Source organism: Salvia miltiorrhiza, chromosome 7 (assembly GCF_028751815.1).
Source record: "Salvia miltiorrhiza cultivar Shanhuang (shh) chromosome 7, IMPLAD_Smil_shh, whole genome shotgun sequence".
NCBI classification, from domain to species: domain Eukaryota; kingdom Viridiplantae; phylum Streptophyta; class Magnoliopsida; order Lamiales; family Lamiaceae; genus Salvia; species Salvia miltiorrhiza.
In genome coordinates, this window is record NC_080393.1 from 3,348,948 (window position 1) to 3,366,384 (window position 17,437).

Sequence of the window (17,437 nt, forward strand, 5' to 3'; positions counted from 1 at the left end):
AAAAGAAAAATAGAGGTTCTTTGTATTAGTAGCAAATAAAAATGGTGAAAATGAGAGTGCATGCATGGGATGCTGAGAACCGCACTCGTCCACAACATTTCTCTACACAAAAGTTTGACATTCTCTCTTTTATATACATATAATAAGTTGTACATATATATAGCATCTGCTTCCACACACACCCACATGTGTTACTGTGAGTTCTATACATTGAGAAGTTGTCTCGATAAGTAGTATAGCAATACTATGTAATATGTGTGTCTCTTGTCCTTTGGGGCATTTTAGGGCCACTTACACTTGCTATCCTCGTGCCTTTAAGTTATACCCTCGAGAATCGAGTATTCAGATTCCCCCGTTTCAACGATGGAATTAACGGTGAAAAACAGGTGTATTTAAACACAAAAATATATTCGTCGTTAGTTTTAACGACGAAACAGACTATTGTTAAACATTAACAACAATAACTTTTTGTTATGTTGACGACGAATTTCTTTCCATCGTTTATGTACCAAATCTTACTTATATATTAATTCTTGTATCGTCTCTTGTTTATTTGTAGTATTAATGAATGGCGAATGTATTTATATTTTCCAATATCAAATAATTGATACAGAAGAATAGAAGATGAAACACGATAGAATGTATGACGATTGCATGTAGGGTTGTCTAATTGGTTATCGGGTTTTGGGTATCCAACTAACCGAACCGAAATTTTCGGGTTTGGGTATCCAATAATTAACCGAAATTTTCGAGTAATGGATCGGTTTCGGTTATTGATTTTACAAAATTTTCGGTTATCAGTTAACCCGATAACCGATTCGGGTTAACCGAATAACCGATTTTTTTAATTAATTATATATATATATATATATATACATATATATATATAATATTTTAATTATTAATTAGTAGAAAATTAGAAATTAAAAAATTAGGAGGAAGGAACCCTAGTCCAGCGCCTCCCGTCAGTTCTGTTCTGTTTCGTCCCTCTTCCTCTTCCCAAATCCTGTCTCCCTCCCCTCTCCGTCCGACCGTCCAACGCCGTCCGCCGCCCTCCGTCCGAATCAGTCCATGCCGCTCCGCCGCTTCGCCACGCTGAATCAGTCCATACCGCCCTGCCCTTCAAATTCTGAACCAGTCCAGGCCGCTCCGCGACGCTGTTCCGCCACGCCGCCGGCCACTTCGCTGTCTGTCCGCCGCCCAATAATTGTATCAGCTAATTAACGCCCAATTAAAGCCCAGTTTAATGCTTCCCTTTGTATGTAGATATGTAGTTATGTTGTGATTCTTGTGAACATTTTTCTATGGTTTATTACTTCTATTCTATAGTTCAGAAAAGAATTATTCACATGGAGCTAAATGAAGCAACATAGGACACAAATGATTATACCAAGGAATGTTTTTTATTTGTTCTCAATTTCCGTCTCTTAGACTAAATTATAAACAACATTATGGAGCTAATCCAACCAATATTATCAGAATGATGGAGCTAGTCCATATATCTTTAATTTGACTGAATTGCTTATCAGAAACGAACTAATTGCCTTGAATTGCTTTGGAATTGCTTTGGATTTGTTTTGCTTTGCATTTGTTTTGGATTTTTTAAATGGGTATTTCGAATACCCAAATAACCCAATTGGTTAACCGAAGCGGTTATTGGGTAACCGAACACCTAAAACGGTTCGAGAACGGTTATTAAAATTTTACAATTTCGAGTTTGGGTAACCGAAAATTCGGGTACGGGTAACCGAACCCGAACCGATCGACATCCCTAATTGTATGTGTAAATAGTAGTTTGGATAGCTATCGAGCATACACATTATAAACAACGACTTTTTTTTTTCTTCTTCTTTTTTAATAGATTCTAAGGTGTGACGAAAAGCTGCAAAAATTGAATGCTGCTTTTTTATTAAAGAGAACAAACTTTTCACATAGAAAAGGCCTTTGTGCCCACAAGAAGAGCCCTAGTAGTATGTGTGGCCAAGGCTATATAGGTCCATTTAATTATGTTAAAACTTTAATATAAAAGGTCATTTTTTTTTCTCTCTTTGTAAGTCTTATTACCCAGTTTATAATGAAAATGGTCAAATATGGTGAGAAATGAGAATGAATCTGAAACGTTAAATCCTTAATTTGATCAATATTTATTAAAATGAGTGAAAATTTAATTGAATACGACTATACGTACATTATAAGCATCTTATTAATACTGATGTATATTAATTAACCTATCATAAACTAATGTAGAGAATAGTTATCAAGTTCTTAAATGAGGTGAGATATCAATTGTAAATTCGACATGAGATTTTAAAATTTTATAAATTTAACACCACCCGATCTTTGTACAAATGTGTAATTTTTCTTTAATTTAATTTTCCGAACATTGAATTCTTATGATATATATGCCAATATATTTTGATTATTTGTACACATTTATACCACATCAAACATTAGAATGCAATAAGACATGTGTCTAATTTTTGAGGGGGACAATGCAAACAATGAAATCAAAATTTGCAACTTGAATGATCAAAATGATATGGGAATTCATTCGTTGTACGAAAATGCCAAGAAACCAATGAGATCACCAAACATATATAATATGCAAAATGAAAAAGGAAAAAATGGATCGATATAATTAACGTACATAGTGATCGGGACCTCCATATATATAAATATACATTCACATGCATGTAATCAATGCAATGATAATTACATATGATGAGACAAAGAATCCGAACTTGATCATCAATGGATTAGGATCTCAATAAATCGAACAACATTAATAGAATGTGGTTTTATTTTCACAACAAGAAATATATTCTATCCACGTTTACTATGTGTTTGTGTGGAATATTTTGTTTTGGAGTTGGGAGAAAAAAAGAAAAGGGAAGAGGTCCCAATTGGATAAATCCAACTTCAATTTCTTCCCCAACTCACTAGATGCCTCCACGAAACTTACACCACACAATTTTATTGGACCACCTTATATATATATATACTCTATATATATTTTCTACAAATTAAATCGAAATTAATTAATTAATATTTTTTTTTAGAAAATGAGGTTATTATCACAAGGACACTTATATATTAACCAAACAAGATAAATAAATAAATAACTTACGATTTGTCGAATAAATTGTACTTCTATTTCGAGATTGCCAAAAAAATCAAATCATGCATGTACGTTTAGAATAAAGTGGCTAGATTTGATAGATAATAACAATATCAGATAACATCGACTAATCACGAATGCGAAATAATATTCTTACATCATCAAATGTGATAGAAAAAATATTTCCCACTTTAACTATTTTATGGGAATATCTTTTAGTAAATTGTGGCTATCATAAGACATACATATCCTAATCCTTAAAATTAACATTTAAATCACCCGTACAAAGGACACGTTCTTTCGTATGCAAATATTCGTCGTCGTTTGCTACTTTTATTTATATTTATGAAGTAGCTAGGGCACATCAATCACTCTCATTTTAGTACCCCCAAACAATAAAAAATATATCATCAAATATCCCATATCAAAACTTTAATTCTCAACCCCTCCAATCCAATGTTAAATATTCCAATTTCAACCCAAATTTTTTCCCTATATATATGCATCCGATACTCCACATATTCATCACATCAAAACAAAACTTCCCTACACATACAAATTACAAAGCATCATCAAGTATTTTTCTTGCACATTTTGAAGCATTCAATCATTATATATATATCACAATGGAGAGAGTGAACAAAATGGTGTCCGAGAAGCCAATTGTGATCTTTAGCAAGACGGAATGTTGCATGAGCCACACCATCAAGTCCCTCTTCTATGATTTTGGAGTCAACCCTACGATTTATGAGCTCGACGAGATGCCGTGGGGCCAAGAGATCGAGCAAGCGCTGCTGCGGCTGGGTTGCACCCAGACCGTGCCAGCGGTGTTCATAGGTGGCGAGTTTGTGGGCGGAGCCAACGAGATCATGAGCCTCCACCTCAAGAGGTCCTTGAAGCCCATGCTCAAGAGGGCCGGCGCGTTATGGGTCTGATTCATGTTATCAACTGACTACATATGATATTAATAATAATAATAACTATAATAATAATAATAACTATAATAATAATAATAATGCAGCTTTTTGTAGTTTGGATATGAGTGCCAAAGTATAGTTGTATGAATAGTTAGTAGAGGTGTAGGGAGAGAGTGAGCCTTTTTGTGCTTCGAGTTTTCCTAATTATATATGTAAAATAACGTGTGTACTTCAACCTTTTTGTATTGAAGTTGCACTCTGATATATATTGTGGAAGTTATGGAAATTATAGTTTGAATAATTGTTGATTTCCTTACTCCATTCTTCATAGCCATTATAGATACAAAGTAACAACTTCAACCATTATGCATGGTTAATTTGGTTAAGCATAGCGCGCGCGCACACACACATATATATATACATATATGTGTGTGTGAGAGAGAGAATAAAATAGATAGGCACATTATATATATATATAGGTGGAAACACACTTGCAGAAATGAGCGCATGCATATATATATAGGTGGAGTATAAGTGAATATCAGAATGTGTGTGTCAGTGTGTGTGTGTACATATTAATTCATGCATGGGATTTCTAGAGCTTCACGCAGAAGCTAAAATATGACATACTAAATTTAAAACCAATTTAAAACTGTCGAAAAACTAATGTATCATGTATGCAAAATATTGATATCGAATCATAACATGCTTATATCGATATGCCTATATTTTTTCAACTTGTTACCTATATTTTGATTTTTTTTGTGACTAATAGTTTAGACAGGAAAAAGGAAAAGAAAAACATAAGCAAACTATTTTGTACATATCAATACACGTATATATATAGGGGTGGGCTACCGTGAGAGCACATCTTAAAATAAGAAATAAGAGCAATTTTTAATGTATGAATTTTATGTAGAACACGTATGAATTCGCTGTATAAAGGTATGAATTGTGAAAAATAAATTTTTGCTACATTTGGGATTCGAACTCAGGATCATAAATTCATCCAACAGGATTATGAATCAACCGTAGATCTTGATGATCTAAGGGCTGAAAATGATTCTTATTTTATATCTTAAGAAATGCTCTTATTTTAGCCCTTCCCTATATATATATATATATATATATATATATATATATATATATATATATATATATATATAGGGTGCGGTTATAGTAAGAACCACAATTATCGTGAGAACATAAGAACCAATAAAATTACTGCATCTGCTATACAAATTAATGCATCCGCTATTAAATCTAATGCATCCGAAAAAAATAATTTTTTTGCTCCCTTCAGGATTCGAACCCAGCACCTGCATCCATCCACCAAGATGATGCATCCACCGTAGATCTTGATGATCGAATGGCTTAAAATGGTTCTCCGTTCTTATTTTATTAGTGGTTCTTATTTGAACCTCTCCATATATATATATATATATATATTTTGTTTGATTACTTCGTCTCAATACACACATATATATATCTTATCACTCAAATAAAACGCCTCATAATTATTTATGGCCACTCAAAACCATCGACCCTCTACAATATTTGGCTCCATAAATATACCATGCAACAGATTTTTTGGGGTCCATCTATTCTTCAATTTCAAGTAGTCGAAAAAAATTGTGTTGTCTAAAGATGCGATTAAAAATTACGAATTGTGTAAATGTTTCGTGTATTATTTAGCAATTAATCAACAATGTCAAAAACTCTTTCCGTACGAAAACGTACAGCAAAATTTGGGCTTTCTAAACGGGCTATTAATTATAATATGGGCTGTGTGGCCCAACTAATGTTGGAATAGCCCAAAATTTTTAAACAGTCGCTGTCGTAGAGCTAGGCCCGAATTCCACAACTTGATTGTTGTCTTGGTGTTGCTGATGGTGACACGTGTAGGAGATCTAGAGATAGATTCGAAAGAGCCCATTCACAATTTCCAAGACGTTAAATGGGCCCCTTTCGGGCCCATCATATTTCCCGCATTTAATGCACCTCGACTCTCTCCATCAAAGCTTGTGAGAAGCAACGGTCAAATCTCTCTCTCCGGTACCCATCCCTCCTTTTATCTCCAATTATCCTTTACAAAAAATTGGGATGTGTGTTGATTCCAAACTCGTATTTATGCCGTACTTCCCCCGTCTCATAAAAACATAAATATTTGTAAGTGATATAAATTTTAAAAAATATTAGATAAAATTATATTGTGAGTGAAAAATAGGTTATATTTTATGAGAAGTAGAGACAAAAAGTAAAGAGATTGTGATAGAGTAGTGTGAAAAAATAGAAATGTTCATATTTTTATGAGATGATCCAAAATGACAAAAAGTTCATATTTTTATGAGACGGTGGAGTGTTGAATATGGTTGGTGTCGTCAATGAAGTCCAGCCCAAGTGGCAAATCTAATGCATCACAAGATTTTCTTTTGAGAGAACTCTTAAATTGAACCTCGTCTCGTAGTTCAATATATCTCAAGCAATAAAGTTGAACGTCATTGGTTCAAATTGTATTTTCAATTTTCAATTATTTGTTCAAATCTTCGAGGTCTTATGAATTGTATTTTTATTTAAAAAAAATTCTTGGTGTCTAATTAATAATTATATTTAGATTTATATAATTGTATTTTCGTTTTAAAAAATTGTTGGTGTCTAATTAATAATTTTAGATTTATATACATACTATTTGATTTCATAGATTATGATCTAAGTGTAGATCTAATTCTATTTTTATTAATGTTTTCCTATCTATCAAAATTTAAAAGGATTGATTGTTAACTAATATACGGTCGTTTAGTTATTTCGAAGAGAGCATTATTAATGTACATTCGAATGTTCATGTTATCTAACGCTGTATTAATTCAGTCAGTTATATCTCTTAAAATTGTAAGTTTTATTGTCTTTTCTTTTTTAATTCGAAGAGTTGAACTTTTTACTTTTGATCAATAATCTTCAATTATAGTTAAAAGTTATGTTTACTGAACAAACCTATAATTGAAGACATTATAAGAAGTAGTGTGACATTTTATATTTTATATTTCTATAACAAGGGACTATACATATTATCGTTATATGGTAGTGGTTGCTAGTCACATTACTTTATTATGTTAATTGTTTTTGCTTTGTAGTTTAGAAAGCATAAAAATAACAATATTTCAACCAATTGCTAACTATAGTGAACCTTAGAATAGATGGTTCAATTATGCGCAATATCTTACCCAAAAATTTGAAACATGTAATAGATGATATTGGTGCAAGTTGGAAAAATGTACTCGAAATAATGCGCATATTTTGGTTATTATATACCCCCTTCGTTCAATTACAAATATCTCATTATTTTTTAACATGAATATTAAAAAATATATAAAAAAATAGATAAAATAAGATTGATGAAAATTATTTAAATATTAGATATAGAGAGATAATATATTGTCAAAAAATGAATGAGACATCCTATTATGAAAAATGGGACATTTGTAATAGAGCGGAGGGAGTACATGTTAAAACAAGTGTATTTTGATTATAATTAAACATATATTTTGTTTATACTTCCTCCATTTCAGCTAAAGTTGATCCGAAAACTTTTACAACGAGATTTTAAAAAGTAGTGTTTTGCAATGATAAAGCACAGTCTGTTGGTAATACGTTTTTCCTCCAATCAATAAATCAGGGGTTCGAGTTATCTAGGGATAATAAAATAAAGCGAATACATGATTATATGTTTCCTTGCTTATATTTATTCTATATCAGGAAATTGATCAATTTAATTGGGACGGTTAAAAAAAAAAAGATACTCTATTCGTTCACGATATCGTTTTCACTATTAACATTTTGGTCCGTTCACAATATCGTTTTCATTTCTATTTATAGAATTAGGGTCCATAAACTTTCACTTACAATAATAGTGAGACTCAAACTACATTTATAATAATATTACTATTATTAATTATTATTCAGTATTTTTAAAAATTCGTGTCATCCACGAAGTAAAAATGATATCGCAGACAGAAGAAGTATCCATCAAATTAATTGGGGGAGTATTATTTGTATCCATCAAATTAATTATTTCTAGTAATAATTGAATAAGAAAGTGTGAGTGATGCTTTTTCCTTTTGTACTGATTTCACCTTTTCACCGCCAAAAAGTTTTACATCGTAAAAGAGGTAAAAAGAAAGATCCAAACAACTCAGAGGAAGATCCGATTATTTATAAATAAATAAAAACATGGAATTGTACAGAAGGTAACCGCACGTGACGAGTCCACTCCGTCCGCCCCCTCGGCGCACGTTATCCCTCACCACTCAGGGCCAAGAGCCTACGTAAAAACATGTGAAATTTCGTCAAATACAGTACACAGACGACAGCACGCTAACATGCGCAGCTGGGTATCTCTCTTTCATTCATTTAGTAATTACTGCAGCGCTCAGATACCATTGCCATTACTTACAGTTTCCGTATCTATACACACTCCCAATACGACACCGTACAAGTGGATAGAGCTGCCCCCAAAAATCCCAGCCTTTTCCCTGCATTTTCGTCGTGTTCTTGCCCTAAGCTCAATCCGAGGTGCGTGAGTGTGTAATCGTGTGTAGATGCAGTTTTGTTAATCATGAGATAATGTGGTTTGTTTCTGCGAAGGTCTGATCAGCGGCGAACTTTTGAGATTTCGGTAAACATGTTTGGATTTTCGAGAAGAAGAATGAAGCTTGGGAGGTGAGTGTTATGCATTACATTGTGGTGTTTTTTGTGATTTTGGTTTGTGTGTGTGAAGTGAATAGTTGGAATGGTGGAAGCTTTTCAGTGATTGTTTGCTTTTGGTTTTATGTAAAGTAGGTTATTTGGTTAGCTTTTGGTATTGAAACCTTTTGTGATTAAGAACATTGCTTATTTTCTAGTTGAGCTCTCTGTCTCTCTCTCTCTCTCTCTCCTGTGGGGTTAGGATTGTTGAACACTGCTTTTTGTTTTTTAAATGGGGGGTTACAAGTCTGTTTTATAATAGTGGGAGGGATAATTAGTTTTCTGTGCTTAATATGTTACTCAAAATTCAGGTTTTAGAAATTAGAATTGTCTTTTTTAAAGCAATGCTGCCTTTTCAGCTGAATCACATTAATTTAAGGCCATGGCTTCTAACATATGTATCTTCTTAGGATCACCTTTTATGATTCCATAAAAAAATTAGGTAAAACATTATCTCCAGATAACTGAAACGAAAGATGAGCTCAAGAATTGAGCCAGCTTTTGATATAATTTTTGTCAGTCATTTTTATTACCGTCTGCCTTTTGTTTGTGGTGTATTGTTACTCTCTACTTTGTAGTTTTTACATAATTCTTCGTATTCTTTTTGTGTTTTCATCAGATTAAAGGTTCAACTATCTGACACTGCACAGGGGACGAGAAGTCCGATAAGGCCCACCAAGCGATTTAATAGTTCCAACGTAAGGATTTGATATTCCATGTAATGCCGCATTATAGATTCATTGTTTATTTATCATGATTCATTGTTTATCATGATAGGGAGAAGGTGTTGCAGCCGTAAATAGTGAAGCTGATGATCTGAATTTCCATTCTTCATCTAATGGGACGGAACTTAACAACTGCGCTTCAGGTGGCTCTGAGAATTGGATGGTGCTTTCCATCAGTGGAGAGAAGCCTACACCCCGGTTCAATGTAAAGTACTTTGATCCTTCACTTTGCAAGAAAAATTCAATTGAAAAGCTGTTGGTTTCTTTCTTCAGATAGAACATTTGATAATTGAAAATACATTAATAGCATGCAGCGGCAGTCATGGGGAACAAGATGGTCGTAGTTGGTGGTGAATCTTCAAATGGTTTGCTGGAAGATGTCCAGGTATCACGAGGAAGACGTCTTTTTCGAAAAATATATAGTGTTCATGTTAAATAGAATTACCTATTTATCATATCAGATCATAATTACTAGGTAGAGCAAAAGCATAATTTACATAATGTCTATTATGTTTATTCGAATAACTCTATATATCTGCAGCATAGCTCTGCATAATGGTGAAGTAGAAGTATATGTAATTCTTTTCTATTTTTGTCAGGTACTCAGTTTTGATAGATTTTCGTGGACTCCTGTTTCGTCAAAGCTTTACCTTTCTCCCACTAGTCTTCCTTTAAAAATCCCAGCATGCAAAGGCCACGCATTGGTACAACAACATTCCTAGCTGCTTTACTATACCGTGTATCTTGTTAGACTTATGGCTGCAACATTAACTGAAATTTACACTTGTGTTGCTTATAAATTCGGTAAAAAATCATTGAAATATTATAGTTTGAGTGCTAACAACACTTCATGGAATTGTTATTTTGTTCATAATAACTGAAGTTTGTCAATTTCTAGGTTCCTTGGGGCAAGAAAGTGCTTCTTATTGGAGGGAAAACCGAACCAGTAAGCGACAAAGTGTCAGGTTATCCTCTTTCTGGTCTGCTATGGTTGGAAACTTAGAATTGTCTTAGCTGATCTCTCAATTCAAGACTTTATTCAGCATTCTCATATATTTAATCTCAAGCAGTCTGGGCATTTGACATGGAAGCAGAATGTTGGTCACTTATTGAAGCGAAGGGAGACATACCGGTAATTTTCCTCCATATTGAAGAGATTTAACAGCAATAAACCTGCCACTATTTTTGAGGCATGATGCTATGCTTTCTAGTTTCCACTACATCCATGTGTATCTGCGAGTATCTTGAACCAAAAAATTACACTCTATCTTTTACATCTTGGTTTATACAAAAGTCTCATTCTCACGCTTCCTGAAAATGAATGGAGGGAGTTGCATAGGGCATCATATTAGTTCATTGGACAATAAAGTAATATATATGATCTATTTGCTATGCACCTTTTGCCTTAAATTTTCTTATCTATTGAGGATTTGTTCCGTTTGGTCACTGTAGGTTTATTCACCCTGTCATTTACTGTTATAGTGTTATCTCATTTCGGTTTTATAAGAGAATATGAATAAAAAGCATTTGTATATTACTATATTGTGAATATTTGTGAATAGATGCATTTTGTTTCTCTTCTCACAATGCAGGTTATACTAAATTTCTAGCCAAATTTGCATTTCCTTATCGCTTTCTTTATTGAGAGCTTAGATGCAACCTGTTTATTAGTGAAATTTATTTGTAGAAATACATCATAGTTCGTACTGACTCAAGCTGATACATATTACAGGTTGCACGTAGTGGCCATACAGTTGTAAGGGCAAACTCTGTTCTAATCCTATTTGGAGGTGAAGATACAAAAAGGAGGAAACTCAATGATCTCCATATGTTTGATCTAAAGTCTCTAACATGGCTTCCTCTTCATTGCACGTAAGTCGTTCATGAGTGGCTGTGTATAAAATCTGCAGTTGACCTACAAGTTGTTAACTAATGAGAATTCTCTAATATCTCCGATGGCTTTATTTTGTCTTTTGTGATTTCAGTATGCTTAGAAGTTGCATTCCTTGATTCATATATATCAGTAGGGTATTTCATGTGCAGGGGTCCAAGACCATGTTCCAGATCAAATCATATCGCTGCTCTTTATAATGACAAAATGCTATTCGTTTTTGGTGGGGCATCAAAATCTAGGACCTTGAATGATTTGTACTCTCTTGACTTTGAGGCGGTCAGTAAACACTCTTTATATGTCACATCTAAGTTTGCTGCATTCTCAGATTACTGTAACCAGAATATCAACGATGGCCTGCAACTTCTTACTCATGCATAAACGTTTCCTTCAGATGGTATGGACAAGAATCAAAGTGCGAGGATTTCATCCATCACCTAGAGCTGGTTGTTGCGGAGCACTATGTGGAACAAAATGGTACATCACAGGCGGTGGTAGCAAGAAAAAAAGTATGTGCTTATTAGCAACTCATTCCTTATTATCCCCTTTATCTATTGTCACCTTTTCTTGGTTTATAATCCCGCTATCATTGTAAAGTTCTCTTGATTGTATACTTGCTTTGTAAGCTAAAAACTAATTTGAGAACTTGTTGTCAATAAGTCTTACGCTCTTTTGTTGTTCTAACATAACTCACCTTCAGTAAGACTAACAGCTTTGCAGTCTTGCGAATTCTCCTAACTATAGTACACGAATTCTCCCTTATACAGGGCCTGCAGAGACCTTGATATTTGATGTTTTAAAGTATACATGGTCAGTTGCTGTTGCATCGCTTCCATCTTCCATCACTACCAACAAGGTTTGTCTTAGTATTTCTCTTTTCTACTATGGTCTCCTAAGTGCCACTGTGGATATGTCCATATTTAACATTGCCATTTACTTCATGGCAAGTTATTGTTGTTTTCACTGTTACGTATATTTAGAGGAGTCCAATCAGGTAATGCGAGGTCCAATAGGTTTTTCTTGAGGTAAAATTAACAGACCCATGATACAATGCAAGTTGCAGCATCTAAGAGAGTAATGCAGTTAGGGACTGTGGTGTTAGTTGTTTGAATAAATTAGGACAAAATCTCCTTGAAGTCTTGAATGATGCTGCTGATTGAATTCTTATGTTTTTGGTTCTCGTATTGTATGCGTTAATTTTGTCTCCATTAGGGTACATCGTCTCGTGTTTTTTAATTATCAGAAACGGAAAACATACTCTTAATTCTTCTCTGGGTTGCAGGGTTTTAGTCTCGTTCTTGTGCAGCATAAGGAACGAGATTTCCTTGTTGCATTTGGTGGTACCAAGAAAGAACCATCAAACCAGGTACTCGAATTCAAATTTGCTTATTTGTAGAGCCCTGATTTCCTTTCATAGGTTTTAATTCCTCCCACTTTGGTGATAGGTTGAGGTACTTATCATGGAAAAGGTTGAATCATCAATGATCCGAAGATCGACTTTGAGTAAAGTTGCCGGAACCTTGTTGTCCGAGAATAATAGTAATAACAATAACAATAATAATAATAACTCAGCCTCCACAGGATTGTCCGCTCAACCAGGCAATGCTTCTAATAGTAGTAATTTTGATACTGTCTCGAGACTTAATTTGGCATCCGCTATCGAACAACATGGATCTGGTCGAAAATCCCTATCAGAATCCCTACTTGTCGACCCAAACTCTGCCCCTGGCAATGTCTCTCTCCGCAAACAATTTTATAACGAGGAGACTGCGGACGTTACCACAACAAAGAGCTCAGAAGACAAAAATTCATTTCGGGTGAGCTACAAGTTACAATTTCTTAATTTAATGCTGATGTTGGAACTAATGAATTGTTTTTATTGTTCCTCTATTATGATGCAACATTTACTTTCTGAAGAACTTTTTTGGAGTATTAGTAGTTCCTATTTTTGTCTCATGGGAAGATGATGACTTCCTTGATACGAGTTGGATACGTCTTACCTCATGCTAGTCGTAGGCCTTTGTGACTGAAAATAGTTACAATTACCTCATGCTTATCAATCTTTGGTATATGTGGAAAATAGTAATATAAGTTCTTACATACTAATACAAGGATATGTAAGAAATGTTGTGAGATGACTTTTAGTCTCAGCAGAAAAATTAATAAAAAGCACGGTTCCATTGCAGATGATGGAGCAAGCCACAAAACCACTCGACTCGGGCGGTGGAAATGCAGAAGAAACATCTCCCGTTGCTGAAACTGATAAATCGAGCCTTGACAAACAAGGAAGTGGAAGTCTGGGATTAGAAGGCGAAGAACTCGTATGTCAAGAAACCAACTGTAGATCAAGAATAACAGCTTCCTCAGGTGTTTGCCAGACACACGAGTCAAAACTAGCGAGCCTTTTAAGAAAGAACGGCGTTCTTGAAGGACAACTGGCAGCTGCGATAGCTGCTCGTGAGGCAGCAGAGAAAAACTCATCATCTGCCAACAAAAGTCGACAGGAAATGGAGAAAAGATTGGGAGACGCAATGAAGGAAATAGAGTTGCTTAAAGAGAAGCTAGTCAGCGTTGAGTTGGCACAGGAGGAGGCTAACAGCCTCTCTAACATTGTCCACTCTGACAACGTGAGGCTAGAGCACGACACGGCTTTCCTCAAGGCTGTCTTGGATGAGACACAAAAGGTCTGCTTACCCTTCTAGAGATCATAATCCTACCAATATTCATTTCCTAACTCGACCCTAAACATGTCCTTTTCAAACGTTACGCGTTGCAGGAGCTACATTCGACTAGAGGGGTCCTTGCTGGGGAGCGTGCAAGAGCATATCAGCTACAGGTATTTCAGTGCTTAGATATAATTCATGCAAATTTCATTTTTTTTTTTTTTTTTTTGCAATCAATCTCATTTTTAAATAAAGTTGCCTCTTTTAATTTGACTTTGAATTATATCAACTTTCAGCTCGAAGTTTTCCATCTGAAACAGAGGTTACAGTCACTCGAGAGTCGAGCACCGACGCCTAGGAAACCTTACCAGATGTAGTATGTATGTAATATCGTTTATTTAGGAACATGAGTCAGATTTGTCACATTTGTAGTGTATGTATGTATTTTCGACGATGTATATATTATTCTGCCAAGCCTCAGAATTTTCAAGATCGTTGACACTTTCAATGTAGAATTTGCAACTGAGACTCGGTGAAAATGATCACATTTTGCATCAAGATATTGGTATTATTTACAAAGCTCTAATATATTAAGACTATTGCAGAATACAATATGTAACAATGCATTTTGCATCAAGATATTTTGTTACAAATCAAGAAAATTTATAGGCCAGTAGTGACAACAAAATGGTGATCGATATGATGAAGTTAGTAACATAATTTGAATCATAAATTCATAATAGCTAGACCTCTTCTTGATCTCCATCGCCATCATCAACCTCATCCCTTATGACTCCAAATCTTCTGTAATTTGACTTTAGTTGGTTGAGTTTTTGCAATAAATGTATTTTCGTAGGTTCAACTTCTAACAATTTGAAATATTTTTTGAAGGATTATTTGGTGCAATTTAAATTTTAATAGTATTACACTTGATTTAAGAATGTTTGTTGAGAAATATAAGAATGTAAGTCAATATACTTAATATAAAATGTTTTAGGAAAATGTTTCCTCAGTTTAAACAGATAGCTGCAGTTTTCGACTGGAAATTTTATTAACTTATTTGAAGCAAAGATTCTAACATCACTGCTATATGTTCAAACAATCAATCACCAAAGTTTTCGATCTTTTTGGCCACTGCCAAATTGTGGAGTCGTCATTCAAACTCAAAAGCTTAGTTTGACATCTTAAGCAGATTTAAGCTTACTCTGGCAGATTTTGGCCTAGCTCTTTCTACCCCCCTCCATTGCTCAGCTGTTGGCTGCATTCTCGACTGAACAACGATGCATCGACTCCCATCAACTTGATCCGCCAAGAACCGGCACTGTTGGAAAAATGTTACAAAGGATTACAGAATTGAAATTGAGCCTGAACTTGAGAAAGGAACTAAGAGTTATAAACATGGTTCATCAATTATCTATGATGTCTAAAGCTTGAGAAAGTAACAGAAGAGATACAAGTAAGAAGTGATAGAAACCAATACCAGCAAGCTGAGATGATTCCTCATTCTATTTGAACTAGTTTGTTGCCCGGTACCCATAATTCCAGAACGAAAACGGGGAAAAATGTGGTAATTTTACGCGGATTCCATTTCCTGTTTTCTCAAATTCAGTACACTCATTAACCTCCAACAAAGTATCCTTATCCCGCCAGAACTTGATGATGTTGAGGCTCTCTTCTTCGGTTGATCTCTGCAGAACGATCCGAGAAGCATAGCCTTTCTTCCTCATCTGAAGGCACAATTCCATGGGGTTATTCGCAGCGAGTGTAACCATGTACAACCAGCCCTTATCAGACAAGAGATTGTCTGCAACCGGCAACATCCTATCAATAACACGCCGCCCATTCTCCCCTCCTGCCCAAGCAGAGGCGATCCCACGGCAACCAACCTCTGCATCCGGGGTTGGCACATAAGGCGGGTTCACCACCATCACATCCACGCATCTGGCCAGGCGCCTCTCCAGCCCCGATGCAATATCCGTGTTCACCACCTCAGCACGACACCCGTGTGCTTCTAGTGTCTCGTGCGTCGCTGTGATGGCGTGGGGATTTATGTCTGTTGCAATGTAGTATGAACTAGGGCACTCTTTCCCGAGCAAGAGAGCAAGTGAAGTAATGACATAGCCACTGCCACAGCCAATTTCCATGCAAATCGACGGGCGATGGCCTATTAGATTAGCTCTATCGGCTAGCAATGCATCAACCAATGCAAATGAATCATCACACGGATCATAAACTTCAGGGTGTGAGCTCACAAGCTTAATTCGAGCAATGTTGGAGTGCATAATGCATAAAGCTAGGGAAACCCCTGAAATGGAGCCAAATCGGAATTAAAAGCTATACTTCGAAAAATGAATCCATGGAGTCGGATGCAGAACCAAAATTTTGCAACAAAACGAAGAATGATGGAAATCACCAATCTAGATTCAAATTGACATAAAATAAAATTATACAGCAGCATGCTAGATTTTGTCGAAGTATGTTTCAGCAGGAGAGGTATTAGCAGCAACTCATAAAAAAAGAGAGATGCACTAATTACCGGTGACGATGAGATGCGCCGATGGGCTGCCGTTGCTCCGGCGAGGTCAACGAATTGTGCCGCCACTTTGGATTGTGGGATTTGGGGGCTAGGGCTTGTAATTTGTGATACTTTGCTGATTTTGGATTGCAAATTCAAAAAAGTTGTTTTAGACGAGAGCCTAGGCAGATTTGGAGGAGGCTTAATTTCCCAAATGTATTTTAATTATTGGTAATTTAGGAAGATGCTTAATTACTAGTGTCCAATTCATGAGCAAAGTTTCCTAAAAAAAATAAAAAAAAAATTAAATCATGAGCAAAGTTAAGTAGTAATTTCAAAAACATATTGTTATTATTCTAAAAAAAACATATAATGTTAATTAGTAGTAATTTCAAAAACATAATGTTATTATTCTAAAAAACATATATATAATGTTATTTGGACATATACTTTATAAAATGATTGCGACATAAATATAGAGTGAAAAAAGAGATTATAAAAATTATTTTGTTAGATAATTTATTTATTGTATGAAAATGCAGTTGGCGGTTTTCCTCATCATCAAATTTTCTATGAAATCTTAAATTAGGTGTTGATTTAATGTATACTAGCATTTGCACCCCGTGCAATGCACGAAAAACGTTTTTATATTTTTATATATATAAATTGATATCAACTCAATTATCATATTTATAAATATAAGAAAAAAATTAATTTTCACTTAATATATTTTAGTTGAATATTAAAAAAATAAAGAAAAAATCACAATAATAAAAATTGATATTGTGAAAAGGCATAAATAATAAGTAAAAAGAATAAAATAGAAAAATTGATTTATTCAAAAAAAGAGGAGAGATGAGAGAGAATT

The 17,437-nt window shown here is 34.7% G+C and overlaps 3 protein-coding genes and 1 long non-coding RNA gene across 5 annotated transcripts; 2 read left to right on the plus strand and 2 right to left on the minus strand.

Annotated features, from left to right (window-relative positions):
• Positions 1 to 3,648: 3,648 nt before the first annotated feature.
• On the plus strand, positions 3,649 to 4,336 carry LOC130991672 (monothiol glutaredoxin-S5-like). The gene has a single exon (XM_057916007.1). It carries the CDS (start codon positions 3,745 to 3,747, stop codon positions 4,051 to 4,053), a length of 309 nt encoding a protein of 102 aa, XP_057771990.1. The 5' UTR covers positions 3,649 to 3,744; the 3' UTR covers positions 4,054 to 4,336.
• A 3,827-nt stretch (positions 4,337 to 8,163) lies between these two features.
• LOC130991675 (uncharacterized) lies at positions 8,164 to 8,618 on the minus strand. Its single transcript, XR_009091180.1, has 2 exons — positions 8,486 to 8,618; positions 8,164 to 8,353 (listed from the first exon to the last, which is right to left on the minus strand). It is a non-coding gene; the product is annotated as an uncharacterized LOC130991675 (long non-coding RNA).
• On the plus strand, positions 8,472 to 14,612 carry LOC130991673 (uncharacterized). The gene is made up of 17 exons (XM_057916008.1): positions 8,472 to 8,604; positions 8,677 to 8,751; positions 9,395 to 9,473; positions 9,553 to 9,705; positions 9,808 to 9,885; positions 10,100 to 10,204; positions 10,399 to 10,465; positions 10,571 to 10,632; positions 11,233 to 11,372; positions 11,544 to 11,670; positions 11,786 to 11,900; positions 12,159 to 12,247; positions 12,674 to 12,757; positions 12,837 to 13,208; positions 13,578 to 14,075; positions 14,168 to 14,227; positions 14,351 to 14,612. Exons 2-17 carry the CDS (start codon positions 8,714 to 8,716, stop codon positions 14,429 to 14,431), a joined length of 2,148 nt encoding a protein of 715 aa, XP_057771991.1. The 5' UTR covers positions 8,472 to 8,604; positions 8,677 to 8,713; the 3' UTR covers positions 14,432 to 14,612.
• A 446-nt stretch (positions 14,613 to 15,058) lies between these two features.
• Positions 15,059 to 16,919, minus strand: LOC130991674 (uncharacterized). Of its 2 annotated transcripts, none has more exons than XM_057916009.1 (3): positions 16,591 to 16,919; positions 15,535 to 16,359; positions 15,059 to 15,419 (listed from the first exon to the last, which is right to left on the minus strand). In XM_057916009.1, exon 2 carries the CDS (start codon positions 16,334 to 16,336, stop codon positions 15,569 to 15,571), a length of 768 nt encoding a protein of 255 aa, XP_057771992.1. In that variant the 5' UTR covers positions 16,337 to 16,359; positions 16,591 to 16,919; the 3' UTR covers positions 15,059 to 15,419; positions 15,535 to 15,568. The 2 variants fall into 2 exon arrangements, with proteins under 2 accessions (XP_057771992.1, XP_057771993.1); XM_057916010.1 differs by having other exon boundaries at positions 15,059 to 15,375; positions 16,591 to 16,854.
• Positions 16,920 to 17,437: the final 518 nt, after the last annotated feature.

What these genes read in the sequence shown, in the direction of transcription:
- LOC130991672 (XM_057916007.1), top strand. Translation starts at nt 3,745, where the DNA reads ATGGAGAGAGTGAACAAAATGGTGTCCGAGAAGCCAATTGTGATCTTT.
- LOC130991673 (XM_057916008.1), top strand. Translation starts at nt 8,714, where the DNA reads ATGTTTGGATTTTCGAGAAGAAGAATGAAGCTTGGGAG. An exon ending in AGAAGAATGAAGCTTGGGAG is followed by an intron (nt 8,752 to 9,394) that starts GTGAGTGTTATG and finishes TGTTTTCATCAG; the next exon opens with ATTAAAGGTTCAACTATCTG. An exon ending in ACTCTCTTGACTTTGAGGCG is followed by an intron (nt 11,671 to 11,785) that starts GTCAGTAAACAC and finishes CGTTTCCTTCAG; the next exon opens with ATGGTATGGACAAGAATCAA.
- LOC130991674 (XM_057916009.1), bottom strand. Translation starts at nt 16,336, where the DNA reads ATGCACTCCAACATTGCTCGAATTAAGCTTGTGAGCTCACACCCTGAA.